Below are 18,116 nucleotides of genomic sequence, written 5' to 3' on the forward strand. Positions count from 1 at the left end.
AATGACTGTGACAGGATGATCTGTTCCTCTACTCCCATCAGGTAATAATTGTTCAAAGATAAACAAACCCTTTCCTCTTTAAAGCTGATTTCCTAAGGAACTTCAACCCAGTCCAATAAAAATTTTTGTAGCGTCTTCCAAGAAAACAGAACCACAATGCCACAGTTGCAAGCAAAATTGTTACAGGAGAGGAGAGGGGCAGTGAAGGGAGCAGAGATATACAGAGTATCATGGAAGAGAACTTCCTCGGAGGTTTCCAGGTATCTCAGCAAGTCAAAAATCACCAATCTTTGAGAGTATCATGTGAAATCTATGAAATCTTTGCTTACATCTCTATAGACTGAGGAAGTATTTTACTTTAATCTCTCCCTGCCAATGGAAGAATATTTGTTTTGATATCAGCATCTTCTTGCTCTCTGACAGTGGAAATTGGTTGTTTTCCACTCCTGTTTGAATTGTTGAAGAGTAAGGCTTATCCCTTATCCCCTTCAGTTCATGCAAGCACAGGAACATGAGCTTCAGTTACCCTGCTCAGTTCTGCCTTAAAATAGCAAGTCCAGACCAAAATTAACAGTCGTGGCTGATGATGATCCAGACAAAATGAATCCTTGCAATTTCTGAGATCAGGTGAAAGGACCAGATTCTGGATATTTTTCTTCTTTTTCTCTTAATAGAAAGAATGCTTATATAAACACACCACAAGAAACAAAACCAGAAAATGGAATGGACTTTCCTTGATTAGTCACATACTAAAAAAGGATTAGAACCAACCACCACAGAAGCAAGGTCTTGCACAACAAAACTGGTCCCAAACCATAAAGGGTCACGAGTTCCCCACACTGCATATAAACACGCTGAATTGAGAAAAATGGGCTACTCAGCTGTACTTGAACAAGGTTAGTCAGAGATGCACATCACTTATTTTAAATATAATGAGAAGATCTTGTTTTTTAAAGTTTTTAGGTATTTTTTCTGCATTTGTATTCCACAGCTCTTTCTTTCCCTTAGGATATTGCTAAAGTCATCACCTAGAGAATTTCCTTCCAGCCTTGATACAGTTCTTCAAGCAGGATGGTAGCTGCATTTTAAGCCCTTGAGTCAAGCTGGGCACGTTCACTATTAGGTAGATCAGCTGCCTCACCACTTTTATTACAGCTCTTTAAATCTTTTAAGCTGTACACATTAAGTGGTAAACACCAGGGAATCAGGAGGTAAAAAACCAAACTAACCCACATTCTCCTTCAGCAGAAATTTCAGTTTCAGAAGAACAGACAAACTCACTGAAGTGTTTCTTTACTTTTCTTAAAAGCTTTCCTGCAGCATCAATAAGAAAAAGCTAACACACAATCATGGCTGATAATCCTATTAGGACAATAAACTGGGGGATGGGAAGACACTGGAAAAGGATACCAATCCTCAAATGCCTACTAAGGAAAACAGCAAAAATAGAGAATGCTGCTTTCTCGGCGCAAGAAAATTCAGGGAGCAAGTACTTGTTCCAAAATGGGAACAAAAAAATCTTTGGGTAAAACAGTGAGCCCACCTGCTCTCTTACTAAGAGAAGAATAAGATGTATACAAAGTACAATTTTTTAAAAGAAACACAATGCTTTTAAGCTTCACCTTATTCAACTAGAGATGGAGCCCTGGAAAACACCAGTTTTCCTATTTTACTTGGCCAAGTTTTTAAAATTATTTTCTTTTAAGTGCACCTTCACAGAAGCACCATTTTATCACTTATGCTCTGTCATTAAACAATCCTTTCACTATTCTTTTCCAATGTATTTCTTGATCGAACCAACTTTACTTTGCTTCTTGAACATCTCTAACCTGAGGCAGTCTGGGTCGCTTTCCCAAGCTGGTGAATCCATTCGCAGCTGGCAACAGGCTAAGCTTGAAGTCCTTGAAATATGGAATTTGTCTTAGATTTGTCCTGTTCCTTATAAGAGGTGGGTTTGTTTAAAATAAATCAAGATCTCACAAAACCTCCCCCACCAGGCTCATACAGACTCTGTCAGCAAGTTCTTTGCTTTGGGGTAATTCTACTTCAATTGGTTCACATAGAAAAATTAGCAGTTTCACATAAAACTGAGTAGTGACTAGGAAAAATCTACTCCCAAGAACTTAGGTATCTGTAAGTTCACAGAAATAAGCCAGATAAATAGAATTCCTCACTCTTCCCACAAATTTCAAAGGAAAACAAAAGAAAGATATGCTGACTCTCTTTCAGTGCAGACCAATCAGCTTCCAAACAGCAAAATTAGCTGTCTCCAGCCTCCAGAACAGTTATGTCAACTTTCAGATGCTCTGACCTTCACTCAGAACACAAGTATCTCTTCCTTAAGCAGAAGCATCTCTTCACTGCAGAGAGAATGCTTTTTATGGTTTTTATTAAAAAAAAATTAAAATTAACTATACAGTACTCCACAGTGATGTCAGCACCTCTTCAAGAGTACAGGACACACACTTTCATGTCAGACAATGCAATTTTTGCCACAATTACTAACACATCAATGAATTAACATTTACATGTTAATTAACTACAGTTAACAGCTACTGATGTACGAATAGATAAAATATCAAGAGATAAAAATTGACCTTTTTCTACATATCAGAACATGGTGGGTTTGCCATCAAAATTTCATGAAGGAACTGTACCAAAACAACCCAGACAAAGAGATAAGGCACAGGGCAGGAGGAACAGCAGTCAAAACACTGCTCTAAGCTCACACCTGGAAAACAAAGAACTAAAAACCAGTAACTGTATCAAACAGGGAGCCAGAGCAGTGCCCCGTGACAGAAGCAGATACTTCAGGTATATATTCCCTGCCCTGATCCACAATGGCTGCCAAATTAGGCTCTTGCCCTTCCCTTTCACAGTTTGCATTAGCTTGGCAATCTATGTGAAATTTGATGTTTCCAGATCAGTTCCTTCATATTTAAAAAGCATTCGCTGCATGGCTGCTGACAGTGGTCCTTGACAAGAGGAGCAATTGCTACACCTCTCCCTTCAATCTCCAAGTGTTCACATTGCTTTAGAAGATGGCGTTGTCTGGCAGCTAAATTGAGATCCTGAACATGAGAAATCATCTGCTTCCTTTCTGCAGGATTATGCTACTCTTTTCTAATTCACCCTGCTAAGATACTCTCCAACTTTTAGCTTCGAGGATGTCTTTTTCAACAAGTGATTTCATTTTTGATTACATGAGAAGTACTGCTTCAATTATTTCCTTTTCACAATATCACTGGTGACTGAAATAGGTAACTACAGACTCAGGAAAGCACATCCTTTAGTTCTGTCCCAGAAAAGGATCTACTGTGTTTCCTAAACACCTGTATGGAGAAAAACAAGTGCAATAAATAGAATACAGTAAATGGCATGTACATACTTTAGTCATTGCTCCTGTCTGTGCTGTGTTCAGCCCGGTGTGCCCAGCCATCTGTGGAGATACTTGGGTTAAAGTCTCTGCCAGCACACTGCCTGCATTCCCCTGCATGGCAGGGGCAGAATATTGCATTCCTGCTCCCCTTCCTCTTCCAGCTGCCCCAAGAGATCCATTCATTACCTGCCCTTGTCCTTGCTGAGGCTGATTCATTAAACTGTGACCAGAATTACTGTTGAGAAGGCTCTGGTGTGTCTGACTGAAATTAGTATTCATACATATCCCAGGTCCAGTCTGTGATGTTGCAGGGCTGCTCGTCACCATTCCCACTTTTTGTGCTTGAGAGTTCAGAGTTTGGGATGCAGGTGTGGTAGGTCCAGAGGTGCTGGCTGCTTGCTTGGCCAGGGCTGGAGCAGAGGAATCTCCTGGGTTCAGCGGGCTCTTACCCATAGCACCCAGATTCCCGATGTTCGCGCTGTTCGGCTGCCCTTGGACTTGACCACCAACTCCCTGCTGCACGGGGCTGCTTGAGTTCACATTGCCAATTCCTGGGTTTAAGGAAGAGCTGCTGCTTCCCCTCAGAAGTTCAGAAAGCTGTTTGTGTTTGGAAGCTGCATCTGGAACGAGGTTCCCACTGCTATTTAAAAGGCCCAACTCGCCATTGGGGATCAGCTCATCAGGAAGATCATTTTCCAAGTCAAACAAAGATCCGAAATCTGCAAGTTAGAACAGAAACACGGGTGAGGAAACGTGACAAACAAGTAGCTAAATATTTTATCTTTTCTACTTTGTACCAGTATTAACAATGACAGGCATTCAGGACATCTTTACCCAAGACTAAGAAGTGAGTGAGGGTCCCCGTGACATGAACTCCAGAGCCTTTCAGAGCACAGTTATTACACACTGTGCACACACAGCCACACAGGGTAGATAGAGCACTGGCCAATAAACAGGTTTTCTGGCAAGAATTTGGACAAAACAAAGCTTAAGAAAACAGAGGTGGCATGAATAAAATGACCTAATCTAACTCTCAAATTTCCCTTGTTTTGGATAAAAGATGAAGGCAGAAATAACAACAGACTTTTTCCTATTGATTTACTCTCCCAAAAGAGCAATTACATCACCTTTTCCAACCTCCTCTGTAATCCCAAGACACCACCTCTCACCCAGCAATTCTGCCTCAACCTTGTCATTTGTGTGTGCACATGGCCAAAGAACATCTTCCAGCACGGCTTCAAAACATCACCAAAGAACAACGATTTCCTCAGCAGTTTGATCCCAGTCTCACATATAAAGATATTTAAGATCAGTTTCTAGTCATTGATTTGTACGATGATTTGCTACCTCAGAAGATCCTGAAAGGCATTCAACATTTTCTCCTTGTAATGCCTCTTGAATCGAGTCACTGCTCAATTCCTGAACAGCTCAAATAATTCAAATTGCTCTGTAAGTGCCCAGCCCTCATTTACCATGCCCAATATTGACAGAGATAATCCACACACTCTCCAGATGAGCAAAATAAATCAATCAAATCTTCATTAAGCCACTTGAAGGAACAGCTCTGCCTGGCTGCAACATCCAGACTAATAAAAAAGTGGTGGGGCTTTTTTTTTTTTCCCTTTAAAGGAGCAACTCAGGTTCACTAAAGTATTTTACTGCACATCATAAGCAACATCTGTGTAACAAGGTTACTTTAGTATGTAAGTAAAAAATAGAAAGTTACTTCACTGTATATAGGTACTTCCATGTGCAAATAAAAGTTACGTATTTGAAGACATAAGGACAGGCACATACAGCGATATTTATAAACATTTAAGCAGACCAGCCCCAATACACCAGAGTAGCTGTTCAAACATGCAACACATCTTGGAAGAGTTTTCCAGTCCAAGGATGTGAACTAAAACAATCACTTCTCACTGTAACATAAATGTGTGAAAACTTCATTTTGCTCCCTAAGCCAGACTTGACAAACCCCAGTCCTTCACACTGAGCAAGCCACATTTTTTCCAGGTTAGAGAAAAGTTCTTTACTAAAGACGGACATTACAAAAGCTTCATTGTTTTTAAGTTTAATTCATCCTTCAACCACAAAAAGGTGGGGCAGGACTCAGGCTGCAAAAATGATGTAAGGTGGTACATTGAAAAGAGACAACAAACCTCAAGCAACACACAAACTGTATCACAAAGCACAGCTGCACCACCAAGGCATCTCAGTACACTTTAATTTCATGCATTTCATCAGCATGTGCATTTCCAATTCAACCTAACTGAAGAAAAATTAATAAAAATGGTCAGACTTGCAATGACCAGAGAATTACACAACCAGGCACAGTAAACGAAGACAAAAACATTAAATTCTGGCTGTTTTGAGGTGCTCAAAGCACCACATCCTTCAGGGGCCAACACTCTGCCATCATCACCTACTGGAGTCGATAAAGCGTCCAGGATTGCATGATGTCGGCCGTGACAAATACACCCTGCTCAGAACAGAGCCCCCGTTCCCTTCCAAGCAGGCAAGGAACAAGCTAACATTTCATTTAGCAAGACACATTAAAGTATTTTTAATTTCTCTTACTTGCTGCCTTTCCTTTCAGGTCTTTAGTTCATCTTTCCTGCTTGTCTTCTAAAAAAATTTCCTGGTGTACTTTCGACTCCATTCCTGCAGGTGATCACTTCATCTCTCCTCCTCTTTCCCACACAACCACTCAACACTGACCATGCTGCAGTTTGCCATTTCCTATACATTTTGGTTCTACTTTCCTTCTTCCAAGATTCCCCTACTCCAGCCCGGAATGCTGGCAGGCTCTGGGAGGCTCTGCCACCGGTGGTGGCTGCAGCTGGAGCCTGACCGAAGCCATCTGCCCGCGCGTCACCGAGGGTGGGACACAGGGCCAGGGCTGAGGCCTCGCCTTTGTTAAACTGCTCTCACCACCCCATCTCTCCCCAAGTTCAAGGTTTATAGTGCTCATTCACACAACTTCTGTAAATCCCATAAAAAGGTGTTTTTCCAAGCTTCTGCACCAAAACTGTTAATATTTCATGGACAATAGATGTGTGGGTGTGGGGATAGGGGCAGAGGAGGAGAGACAAAATGTGAAGGGGGAAGATGTTGCCGTGGTTTAAAGAGTAGCTTTTTTCCAGCTGTATTTCAAAATGGGATGCTGGAGTATAAATGCTCAATTTTTTTTTTGCTTGGCTGGCCGGACTCTCTCAGTCTTGCCAGAGCCAAGAACTGGAAATGTTTTTGCAGTTTACAAAAAAAAGTGAAGAAAGGATTTGGGAATACTGCCTTTTAAAACCTGAAATAATCTACCACTCCTAAGCTCCTGTAAGAAGGCTGTACATTATGGTTAGACATGGAAAATGTACAGCTCTGGCAGAAGGAAAATAAAAAGAAGGTAAACAACCTAACACAATGGTCCTGTAAAAATTCACCAAGAATTCAATTGTTCATGCAATGATTAATCATCTTCTTTTATATTTCATCAGAGTCATGCACATTAAAAACAGCAACACAAGGCACATTTTATAACGGTTATAAAATACAACAGAAAACAAAAATTTACTTGAGCATGTCTGCAACAAATCCATAAAGATCCAAATCCATAAAGATAAGAGATTGTCTTGGCAGTTATAAAATGAATAAATATATTTACACACATATAAAAATCTGGCATAATAAGAACACAGCCCATTTCTACTGATAGAAAAATAAAAAGCAACTGCAGTCTCTCCATCCTCACAAGAAGAACAAAATTGATCCCATTCTCAATGCTTCAACTGTTTCTCAAAGGCAGCTACCAAGAGCCTAAAAACCGAGGGATGCTGTTGCTATTACATGCAGTTACCTGAAGCAATGGCCAGGAAACACCTTTGCTGAGAAATCCCACCGAGCTTTAACCTGCTCCACCCTCAAACCTGCCACACATCCAGCACACATCAGAACAGGAAAAGTGGTCTGGATTTTAAAGGAGAACAGATTCCCTACACCCATAAGGCACATACCTCTAATTCAGTGCTCAGGAAGCAGCGAAGCTGACTAAGGCTATGGACGTTCACCTCGACATGTCTTGTCTCTAAAACAGCACTTCTGATCCTAAACCTCATACCTTTCATTACCTCTGTCACATAAAACCAAACGTCCTCTTAACAGCAGAGCACCAAAAAACCAGAGATTACGTTTTCTGGAAGGCATGGAAAAGATCTAGGCAAGTACCACACCCCCACTCTTTCCCAAGAGCTCCTTTTCCAATTTGAGCATTCTGCGTTCCTTGAGCAGCTATTTTCACACATAGAAGATAACCACACTTGAGACACTTTCTCTCCTAATTTCAGCCTTGTGAGCCTAAATGTCAGAGTTTTCTGCCTTCCTGGACAACACTTTCATCAGCCAGAATAAAACAAGATGTTCCGTTTCCTTCTAAGCCTTCTCAGAAGAAAAATCCCCAAAACTGCGCTGCATCCTGAAGGCAGAACATTCTCATCTGTATGACTGCTTGAGACTGTTACCGGGAGACTTTCCTAATATACAAATTCAATCAATTAACTCGTTTCAATGTCACCATTTTTTCCCCCCTTAGCTCAGCCCGAGAGGTGACAAATATCCTAAGGTGTTTCATTATGTGACTTATTATCTCAAACGTATCTCACAGCAAGCAGGAGGAGAACTATCAAATTCAGTTTCATTTTTTACAGCATAATCTCTGCTTGAGACGTGACTGGGAGTTTTCATGTCAAAAACTGACTGCTCGTGCACGGAGCCGACACTGAAGTCCAGCACACAAGCAGTATTTTCACCGTGCCTTTCTTTCATGCCAACATAGCTGTTACATTTCACTGAGCCCAATTTTGTTTTGTAAGGCTTCTTTCAATCACGCCAGACCCCAGCAGACAAAGCCTCAACAGTTCAGAGCTCCAGCCATTCCCTAAAATTCACTGTCAGGTAGTTCCCCTCAATAGCCACACTGTGTGGTACAGTCAGCAATTACCACATCCATTCCAACTTCCTCTTGAGGTTTGAGGATTCTGTAATTTATTGTTTCATAAAAGACAATTCTTGCATTTAATGTTTTACAGCAATTAAACAATGCATTAATGGAAAATCTAAAATTTCCAGTAAGGAAACTTTACATTTGTGTCTTTTTCTAATGTGACACCAAAAGCTTGTAAACGGACATGCACCTGGACCTTGACTTTCAGCAGAGCAGCACCACTTCTTCTGAACACAATGTTTAGCAACCAGGTTGAGAATGATGGTGATGAGGGACCTGGCTGGGTAAAGGAGATGGCTGGGTGGGGGGTGGTGAGGGGGAATGAGGGATCCAACATCAAGGATCTGGATGAATCTCAACTATTTATGGCTTGCATAATAAGAGATTTGAATATTTAACTATATTTCTACCTGTCTGATCATTTAAACTACCTGCACTTGGGATGAGAAAGGAATACAGTCTGGGTCACTCATTCCTAAGTCACTGGACTGGTCAAAACTCAAATATGTTGGTATGAACCTCACCTTTCGGAATTCTTGGGACTTATCTCTAGAAAATTCATTGGAATCATCATCATGGCTCTCTCTTGTTTACAGACCCACAGTCACTCAAGTTGGAAGGGAAATCAGGAGGTCTGTCTGCAGCCCAGGCCTCCACCTCCTCTCAAAGGGCACATGCTCCAGCCCCCAATCTCCTCGGCAGCCCTTCACTAAACTCACTCCAGCTCCTCCATGACCTTCCCAGTGATGGATAGGAGGCAGTCTGTAGCTGACTGTATTGTCTTTGAACCCTTTTTGAAAATGGATCTAACACTTGCCTTCTCTTGCTTTCCTGTGGCTGGGATTTTAGAGACAGCTCCTAATATCTTCCCCAATCCATTTTTGTAAGACTTCAGCAACTAAGTGACTTTTCAAAACTGAAGCTTGTTATACAAACAAATCACTAATGAAAACTAATGAAAAAAAAAAAATCATTCTCTTCTAACCTCTACTGCAGTACTACCAGTATTCCTGACTCAGCTCCTGACACCAGCTCCAACACCAGAGACACGAGCCAGGATGGGGAAAATGTGCATATACACTAAGGTGTGATAACAACTACCACCTGATACAGGGAAAGCCACCTGTTCTGTCCCAGTCCTCCCCCTCACCTCCACGAAAAGAGAGCAGTATAAACTGAGATCCTCCCTTGGTCACACCAGGTTTAGTTCCCAGCCTCTTTCCACTTGCATGTTGTGTACCACAATGTCATAACCTCATGGTTCTCTCTGCTCTACTTGTCCAAGTTGTCTCCATCGTCTCTCTTTTGCTGTGCTCATAGTGACAAAACAACCGGTGTTAAAAGTCTAGAAAAACCTGAGATACTGGTTTATTTCAGAAATAATTGCTGGGTTTAGAGATTATTCTACCCTTTCATAAAAATAAATCATAGATTACTCAAATGTTTCCCTATCAATTACAAAGCAGTATACGAGGGCACATTAAATGGCCCTTGCACCTGGCATTAAGGTTCATATAAAGAAGCAAATATGAAAGATATCCAGATAAGAAGCTAGTCTCTAATCTCTTCCCAGAGGCCAGAGGGGAAAAAAGCCAAGGTAACTCCAAAATGTGTGGCAGAAGCAGCCCAACAAGAGCGCTCACTCTGGTCTGGTCTTAGAAGTATCGGATGGCAAATGACGGATTGCCTTTGCCTTCCTCTGCCTCTCTCCAAAACCATTCTTTCTCTTAACTGTTTCCCAAAGTATCTTCGCTATTTTGACACAGTTGCCATGTCTGCTCTTGTGAACAACTCTAAATCCCACCCAGCAGCATCCACAAGACACACATGGCTACTGTCACAGCGCACATGGCTACCAGGCTAACACTCTTACAGACCAGAAGGTTTCATTAAATTTATTTGCCATAAGAAGAGAAATCCGGACAGAAAGAAGAGGAGGCAATCTGCCTATGGACTGGGAGACACCACACTGGGAACATCAGCTTCTCATTCACAAGATTATCTTGAAGAAGATTAAATACTTTCAGGTTCTTGGAGCACATTAACGTTAACAGAAGCGAGACTGTCTTCTCATCCTATCACAAACACACACATCGTGTCTCTTGCCCAAATTTAACAGCTGACAGAATATTTAAGTTCAGAATGACCCTTTTAAAAGGAATCATCTGAGAGTCGGTGCCCATTAATAGTGGGCCCATTAATAGTGCGCACTTGCTTAAGTCAGCATGAAATGCACAGTCCGTACCAAGCCAGTATCTGCTTGTGCCTGCCCTGAGTTGGCTCCCACAGCTGCCAGACCCACAGCTTCCCTTATGGCTGTGCCACCCTCACTGCCCACCTGGAAAGGAAATCAGCACATAACGCACAAGAACACAAACTGTCTTGACAAACAAACTTTAACTGTGACATTCCCTGGCCAGAGACTTCTTAGTGAATATATTGCCAACACAGGTGGCTCAGATTTTGAAGTGCTCCGTTCCCGATGCTCCCCACAATGACTGACAGTGTCAGTGGTGAGAACTCGAGCTCAGTTCTGGCTCAGGAGCTCCCTTCAGCTACATGAGTCCTTCTAAGAAAACTCCCACCTTAACACACCTTCTCCAACAAAACCACAGAACATGCCTATTCTGTGAAGGGCAAAATATATAAATATGTACTTGAAGTAATACTATTAAACAAGGAAAAAACCTAAGCAACATTACAATGAAACAGGCAAGTCTGGGGTCCCTCTGTGATGTACAAAAGCTGCAAAAGTACATTTCCATTCTTTTTAATGCCACTTTTTCCTCCCTATTTCTGATACCAAATTTAAGGGAACTGTCTTCTGCTTGGCAACTCAAATTCAGCTGTGCAAGGACATACAACCCAAAACAAACCAAACATACATGAGGAAGCAACAGCAGACGTGCATGTAAAACTAATGATTTTTGTATATTAATGTCTAAAAAAGCTTCCAACTGTAACTGACAATACAAAAAAACATAAATACCTCATAAATCTTTTACTTTAAAACACTGATTTCAGTGAGATGAGGCTGTTTTGAACCTTTCTCATTAATACTTTCCTTTAGGGAGTTTATGAACTTAGGAAAAAACTTCACAGCTATTCCAAACCAGACTCATATTCAGTACTTACTCAACTCAAGCCACTCGGTAATTTCCCCATCTCTTTTCTCCATGAGATGAGACTACACAAGAGATGACACAGAAGTGATGACATCAGCAACACCCACTAATAACCCAGCTATCGAAGTACCCGTGGTGGCAAAGCTGGGCAGAGCAAGAGAGCAGCTCGTGCGCTTCTGGTGACACACACACGGACAGGGGCTGCAATCTAATGTCCCATTTTACTTCTCACACTGCAGCAGAAAGTCTCCAGCTCTCATTCCTCTCTGCCGTGTCCAACTGCAACAGGAAAATGACTGGGAGACAGGGAGAAACAGTCATTCAGGGAAGAACGACTCCTTTTCCCACTGCTGTCTTCCCAAGGAAGCTTCCACAGCACTAAAGGTGACCAGCAGGGAAACAGGGGATTATTTTACAGACTTATAGATGTATAAATAAAAATATATCCAGACACAAACTGCAAACCAAAGATATTGTATTTATCCAGAGTCATAAACAAGATCCTTATTTCTCAATGGCGGCAAATAAGAAAGCAGGAAAGGAAGAGTATGCTAAGAGATTTAGATTACGAGTTGTAATTATCACTGCTAATAGAAATTTCAGTTTTCTTTTAATTCACACTTATGATTCTGCAAAACACTTAATAGTATTTGTTGAAGCATCTTTATTAAAGAGTTTTCCAAATAAACAATTTAGGTTGTCTCTGTATCTTAGACATCTGAGAAGACAGATGGAAAACATAACATATGTTAAAAGAAAGATTTACAAAGCAAAAATTCTTGAAAGTGTAAACCAAATTAGGGTGGAAGTGTCAGATTTCTAAGTTATCCCTCATGTTTTTACACTGTATAAGAACAAACCCCAGATTTTTTCAAATCAGGTTTTTCAACTACCCCCTCCACCCTGATTTCACATTAACCTGCAGTGTTTTGTTAATAGGGTAAGGGGTTTTTTTTATGTTCTTCTCTCTTAGCAGGTAGCAACAGTAAGTACAATATCTAATAAAGATAAACACTAAGAATTTGTGGGGGTTTTTAATGTGAAGCTGCAGGTATAATAAAAAAGCACAGCATGTTGCTGTAGAAATAATTAATGGCACTGGACGATGACTCCAAGGAATGTCCAGACAAAATAGAAAGTGAATAATCTGCAGCAGAAAAACTGGAAATCATTTCACAAGCTACCAAGAGATCTCTGGAGTACAGCAAAGACACAGCCTCTCCTCCTGCCTGCTGCTGGCAGGGCTTCTCCAGAAGCTCTATGCCACAGCACAGGACAGCATTTTCCTAGTTAAGTTTAAGTCACTGGTGGGGGAATAAGTTTGGAAAAGTCCCCAGTACATCTGCAATTATCAAAGTACGAATTTCAAAAAATAAAGGAATGGGCAAAATGGTAGGACTGTGGACTGCCACATATGATCAGGCTGGCAGATCATCTGCTCAACTTTTCATCCCACACAGACATGAGTGCCAAACTCCTCGGAAAAACCTGTAAAAGCCCACAAACATTGAGAGAGTACACAATACCCTGCTATCAGCAATGCCTCAGGAACTGGTAAGAATTAGCTGCGCTAGACTCTATAAATGAGCCCATTTCTAATCTTACAAATCTCCTGTCCTAGATCACAAACACTGGCATCAAGTTATGCAGGTCAGTCACTGCAGGTGGAAAAAACCCCAACAGTTTGTATCAAACTTCTAGCTCAAAGTAAACATCTTGCTTGGCATCATCCTCTCCCATCCACCACCCCCATGGTTACATGAGTCTTAAACAATATAACGATGAAGTATTCCACAAGAAACAATATAGCTATGAAATATCACACCTCATTTTTCCCATCCCAGATAGTTAGGGCACAAGTACCACAAAACAAACAAACAAACAAACAACAAAACAAACAAAAAGGACATCCCCATGGAATAATTACAACTATGCACACTCCTTCACCTACAGCTTTTCAGAAAATTAATTTCTTCCCCAAATTTTCTGCCTATAAATGCAAGTCTGTTCACTTAATGAAATTATCCTTTTCCTTGTTCTAGGGAGAGGATAAGGAAGCCCGCGTGTAACTGTGATTCTTACTGTCACAGCACACACATGACACTCAAGTTTTGCACGTATCATACAAAACAAGCGCAGACCGATTATACAGGCTTCCACGAAGCTTTTCAGCCACGCAGGAATGAACCCTTTAAAACATCCATACTAACGCTTTCATGTGCCCAAACAAAATCTGGGTTTAGATCACTGAGACGTCACTCCATCTGAAGTCTCTGCTAAGAATGTGAACACAAGCTTAGAAAACCTCGCTGCCTTTCCTCCAAGCTACTTTGCTGTTGTCCACCTCTTTTCAAACTAAAACCTAAATCCACTGCAATACACCTATCTGGTTTTTGGCAGGAGAGTAGGATCAAATCAGGCTGCGCATTGACACGAACTCCCTTCTGCGAAGTTCTGTGGCTGGCTGGGAGTCAGCCAGAGATCTACTTATCTCAGCACGTAGGGAGGCACGTGCAACAGGGCCAGCCTTTCCCCAGTGCAAAATCCGGGCCCTGGATGCCAACACATGGGCCGCGAAGAGAACAGGAGTTATCGGGGAGCTGGGCTTGCAGCTTTTGCGGCAGCAGCCACGCGGTTTAATCCGCGTACAATCGGAAGTTAGGGAGGAGAAAAGAATTAAAAATCAACAAACCCCCCTACAAAAGGAAGTATGAAGTGAAAACCTAGCTCTAATGGACGTTGGAAGCTGCTCAATCTCACCTTCTTCCCAACTTCACCTACTTTAGGAATTTGTTAACTCCTGATGCCATCAGGGACACCCTCTGCTCTGGCCCAGATTACGCTGTGTTGTTTCTGGAACTGGCGCAGCACCACAGCAGCAGAAGCTGCAGGGAACACAATGAACACAGACAGAAGTATGACTTCAGTGAAACCCAGACTCTCACCAAGCTACCTGCAGAAGGGACCACAGTCCAGGGGCCCCTGAACACCTCCAGCTGTGCTGCTGCTCCATTCAAGCGCATTTTTCCCAACCAGCCCGAGAACGCCGCCAGGTCTCTGTATATTCAGCTGAAGGACCAATGCCAGCAATGTACAAAATAATCACAACACTCAGTGTTAAAATAACACACTGCCATAAGCAAAGTTACTGTAATTCTACTTTTTGTAGAAGTCCCTTGTTTATTCTGTGGTGCTGGATGAGAATGTCTCACAACAGCCACAGAGGAGACAAATGTTTAGGTATGAAAACGCCTGTGTATCCAATAAAGCAGTAATTAGACAAAAGCACTACTCCTACCTGGCTAGACAAGGAAAAATCTTTCCCACGGACCTTTTACCACAGGAGTCAGCTCGTTCAATACGGCACAGCAATGGCAAGCGAAGTTAACAGCCAGAAGTCTTAACCTTCCTTATTGATACAAAGAGCAGTGGGGCAACTGCAAAATGGGACTATCATGAAATTTAACGATGGTCACAGCACCCATTTCTGTTATCCTTTCATCTCTGCTCCCTTCTGCAAGATCAGACACCGGATTTAGCTGCTTAGGTTTAACAGAAAAGGCTGTACTTTCAGAAGGTAAGCAGACCAATTTCAGTGGCACAAACTTTGCCCCGGTAAGCTGAGGAGCTATTTTTATCAGAAAGATTAAAGGCAGCTAAAACTTACCCTGACAAAAGGAGTTGCTTAACATCACCGCATCAAAGCATCAAGAGAAATATAAACAAGGAGGAGAGCAGTTGCTTTCTGCCCAGTGTTCAGGCCTGCCATCAGAGCCTCGGGTGCGAGCATTTGCAGGCCGAACTGTTCAGCAGGGCCCAATGCGGCAGCGGTGAAAGCACACCCCCCTCACGGCAGCCGCAGCACCCACCAGTGTGGGGCTACCACTGCAATTACAATTCTGTTCAACAGAACAGAATTCTGTTCAACTCACTGCTCATCCAGGGCAAAAGCCTCAGACCCATCTCCCCAGGCTCCCCCAACCAAAAGGCCACTTTCCAACAGAAACTTTTTCATTTAAGTCCCAGCACCAGGGAGCAGCCTGGTTAAGTTCCAGGAACAGGCATTTGACAGCAAACACTACTCAAACTATTTGTATCACCTGCCACAATACACAGAAACCTTCAGCAATCCTTCACCAAGCAGCATTAACTGCTGGCAACAAACCTAGAAATGCTTTTCCCAAAAACAACCCTCTCTTTAAGTGCACAAACATTACCCGCACCCTTGGCAGAGAAGTATTTTTGCCTATGGAACACCAGGACGACAACGGAACTCCATGGACACACTTGTCCAGAATACAACTTGGGGTTTGCCATCCCAGTACCCACAGGCCCCCTGAGCCCTGCAGAACTTTCTGCAGATGCTGGAGTTCACACATCTAGCACCACGCAGAGCTCCCTGAGACACACGAGAACTTGCTGAACAGGACATAATTAAAACTGAAGCATTCCAGAACAGCCCAAGTGAACTTCAAAAAAGAAAAAAAAAACCACCCCAAAACCCAAGACACTGCTTCAAACACCTCTCACTGGCTACCAGGAGAGTCTAAAATGTCTAGCTGAAGAGTTAAAGAAAAACTGTATTTGTCCTGTGTTACAAAGTGCATTTCGCAGCAAGTTGTGTATCAGCCTTCCATATATTCCACTGCTTCCACAAAAGGGATTAACACAGCTCAATCACAAGACCTCACCTAGATATTCTCTGATACTGTTTCTTTCTTCCTTGTTTCATTTATTTACAGGCTGAGAAGAAAAGGTTTCCATAAAAAAACCCTAAAGGACCGAAGCATCTGTAAACTGTTGCCAAACGCAGATTGAGCAAGACGAAAAACCCACAGAATTTATCAGCTCAATTATAGTAATATTTTTTTTTCAGTCTATGAAAACACAGCAGGCATAGCATGATTAACTTATCGCTATCCCTTCCACAAGATTCATTAATCTCTGAAAGCAGAAATTCAAGTCCAACAGACTTTGTGTTCTTCTGAAACCACTCTTTCGGGGACTGAAACAGTCAGAACACCGGGAGAGGCCGGTCCAGGCACACATGCTCTTGTGCACACACGTGTGTATTTACAACGGGCACACGCTGGCTGGAAACGAGACGTGCTGATGTGTTTTATTATCTACAAATCCATCACAATTGAAGAAAAAGGCACGCCAGAGACACTACGCGACACAGACCAGTCGCAGTGACTGCCAGGCTGCCGGGCATTTCGGCATACAAGCAACCCCACAACTTCAATTATTATCTGCAAATCGTTTGGGGTTTAAAGGAAAAATGCTTGGAACAGTTTAAGCCAAAAGCCTTAAAACCTTGGTCACAGGTTGGGAAGTAAAAAAAGCACGAAGTATTAACTGGAGGGTAGAATTAGATGGTCTTCAAGGTCCTTTCCAACCCAAATCATTCTATGACTAAGAAGCTATTAAGGAGTTTTTATTCTGTAGCGTGTTGCACACAGGGGCACAGTGAAAGAGCCTGTATAGGGATACTAGTTGTGGGTAATCTGAGGGTTTAAGGAGTACATAGAAACCTCGACTACCCTTCCAGGAAGGCATCTTCAGCTTTAAGCTGAAGGAGGGTAGATCTAGATTCGGTACCGGGGAGATTTCCCGATTCCTTCCTTTGACGGTAGTGAGGCCCTGGCACAGGCTGCCCAAAGAAGCTGTGGCTGCCCCATCCCTGAAAGTGTCCAAGGCCAGGCTGAATGGAGCTTGAGCAACCTGAGAGAGTGGAAGGTGCTCCCCAAGGCAGGGGATGGAACAAGACGGGCTTTAAAGTCCCTTCCAACCCGAACCATTTCACGATTGTACGATAAGCATGATGGTACCTACGCCTGGCCCTTCTCTATCCGCACCCCACTCACCTGTGCACCCCCATCACCCAAACCGAGGCATTAAAAACGAAGATGATGGACGAAAAGAAGGGAAACCCAACTCAAAAAACGTCTCTTTTCAACCGCTATTTATAGCCGGGACGGTACTTGGCGTACGGGTCCCGCCCGGTAACTTCGACTGCAGGAGGCCCAACCCACCCCCGCCAGGAACCGCGGCAGGGCGGGCGATCCCCCCAGGCCCTCCCCTCCGGCGGGGCGGGGGGGTGAGGGGGGTGAACCGCCGTAGAACCCCGCCCGAGCCACCCCCGCGGCCTTACCTGTGCTATCGCTGGCGGAGAAGCCCGGCGAGTTGAGCTTGGCTCGCTTGGGGTTGGGCGGCCCGTCGAGTAAGTTCTCCGCCATGGTGGCCGAAGCGGCGGAGCCGGTGATCGTTGTCGGGGGGTGCCCGGGGGGGGCCGAGCTCGCTGTCCCCGCTCCTCCGCCGCACGGGAACCCAACAGCGCCGCTCAGTGCCCGGCCGGCCGCCCCCGCTCCCCCATGCCGGGCCGCCGCAGGCCGCAGGGAGGAGGGCTCGGGGCGGGGAGCGAAGGGCCCAGCGCCCCCTCCCTGCCGGCCGCGCTCCTCCCGGGCGCTCCCCCCGCCGCGGTGCCCGGATGGCGGCTCAGGCCGTCACTCGGGGCGCATTCCGCCCCCCCACACGCTCCCCTCGCCTCGCCCCGTCCCCTCCCCTCCGCGGCGGCGGCTTCGCCCCGGCCCCCGCCCGCCGCCCGCCCGCGGCTGAG

General features: G+C 43.7%; 1 protein-coding gene across 5 annotated transcripts in view; it reads right to left on the minus strand.

Annotated features, from left to right (window-relative positions):
• LOC121669146 (CREB binding protein) overlaps positions 1-18,068 on the minus strand; it is a 95,575-nt gene extending 77,507 nt beyond the window's left edge. For 3 of the 5 annotated variants that reach the window (XM_042037700.1, XM_042037698.1, XM_042037697.1), the window contains exons 1-2: positions 17,652-18,068; positions 3,389-4,098 (exon numbers count right to left, since the gene is read on the minus strand). In XM_042037700.1, coding sequence (XP_041893634.1) covers positions 3,389-4,098; positions 17,652-17,736 — 795 coding nt within the window. In that variant the 5' untranslated portion in view covers positions 17,737-18,068. The remainder of the gene's footprint in view (positions 1-3,388; positions 4,099-17,651) is intronic. The other 2 variants (XM_042037701.1, XM_042037702.1) reach the window with 2 other exon arrangements.
• Between the last annotated feature and the right edge of the window lie 48 nt (positions 18,069-18,116).

The sequence above is a fragment of the Corvus kubaryi genome, unplaced genomic scaffold (genome assembly GCF_017639235.1).
Source record: "Corvus kubaryi isolate FWS band 111438036 unplaced genomic scaffold, C.kubaryi_AGA036_p1.0 37387, whole genome shotgun sequence".
Taxonomy (NCBI): Eukaryota; Metazoa; Chordata; class Aves; order Passeriformes; family Corvidae; genus Corvus; species Corvus kubaryi.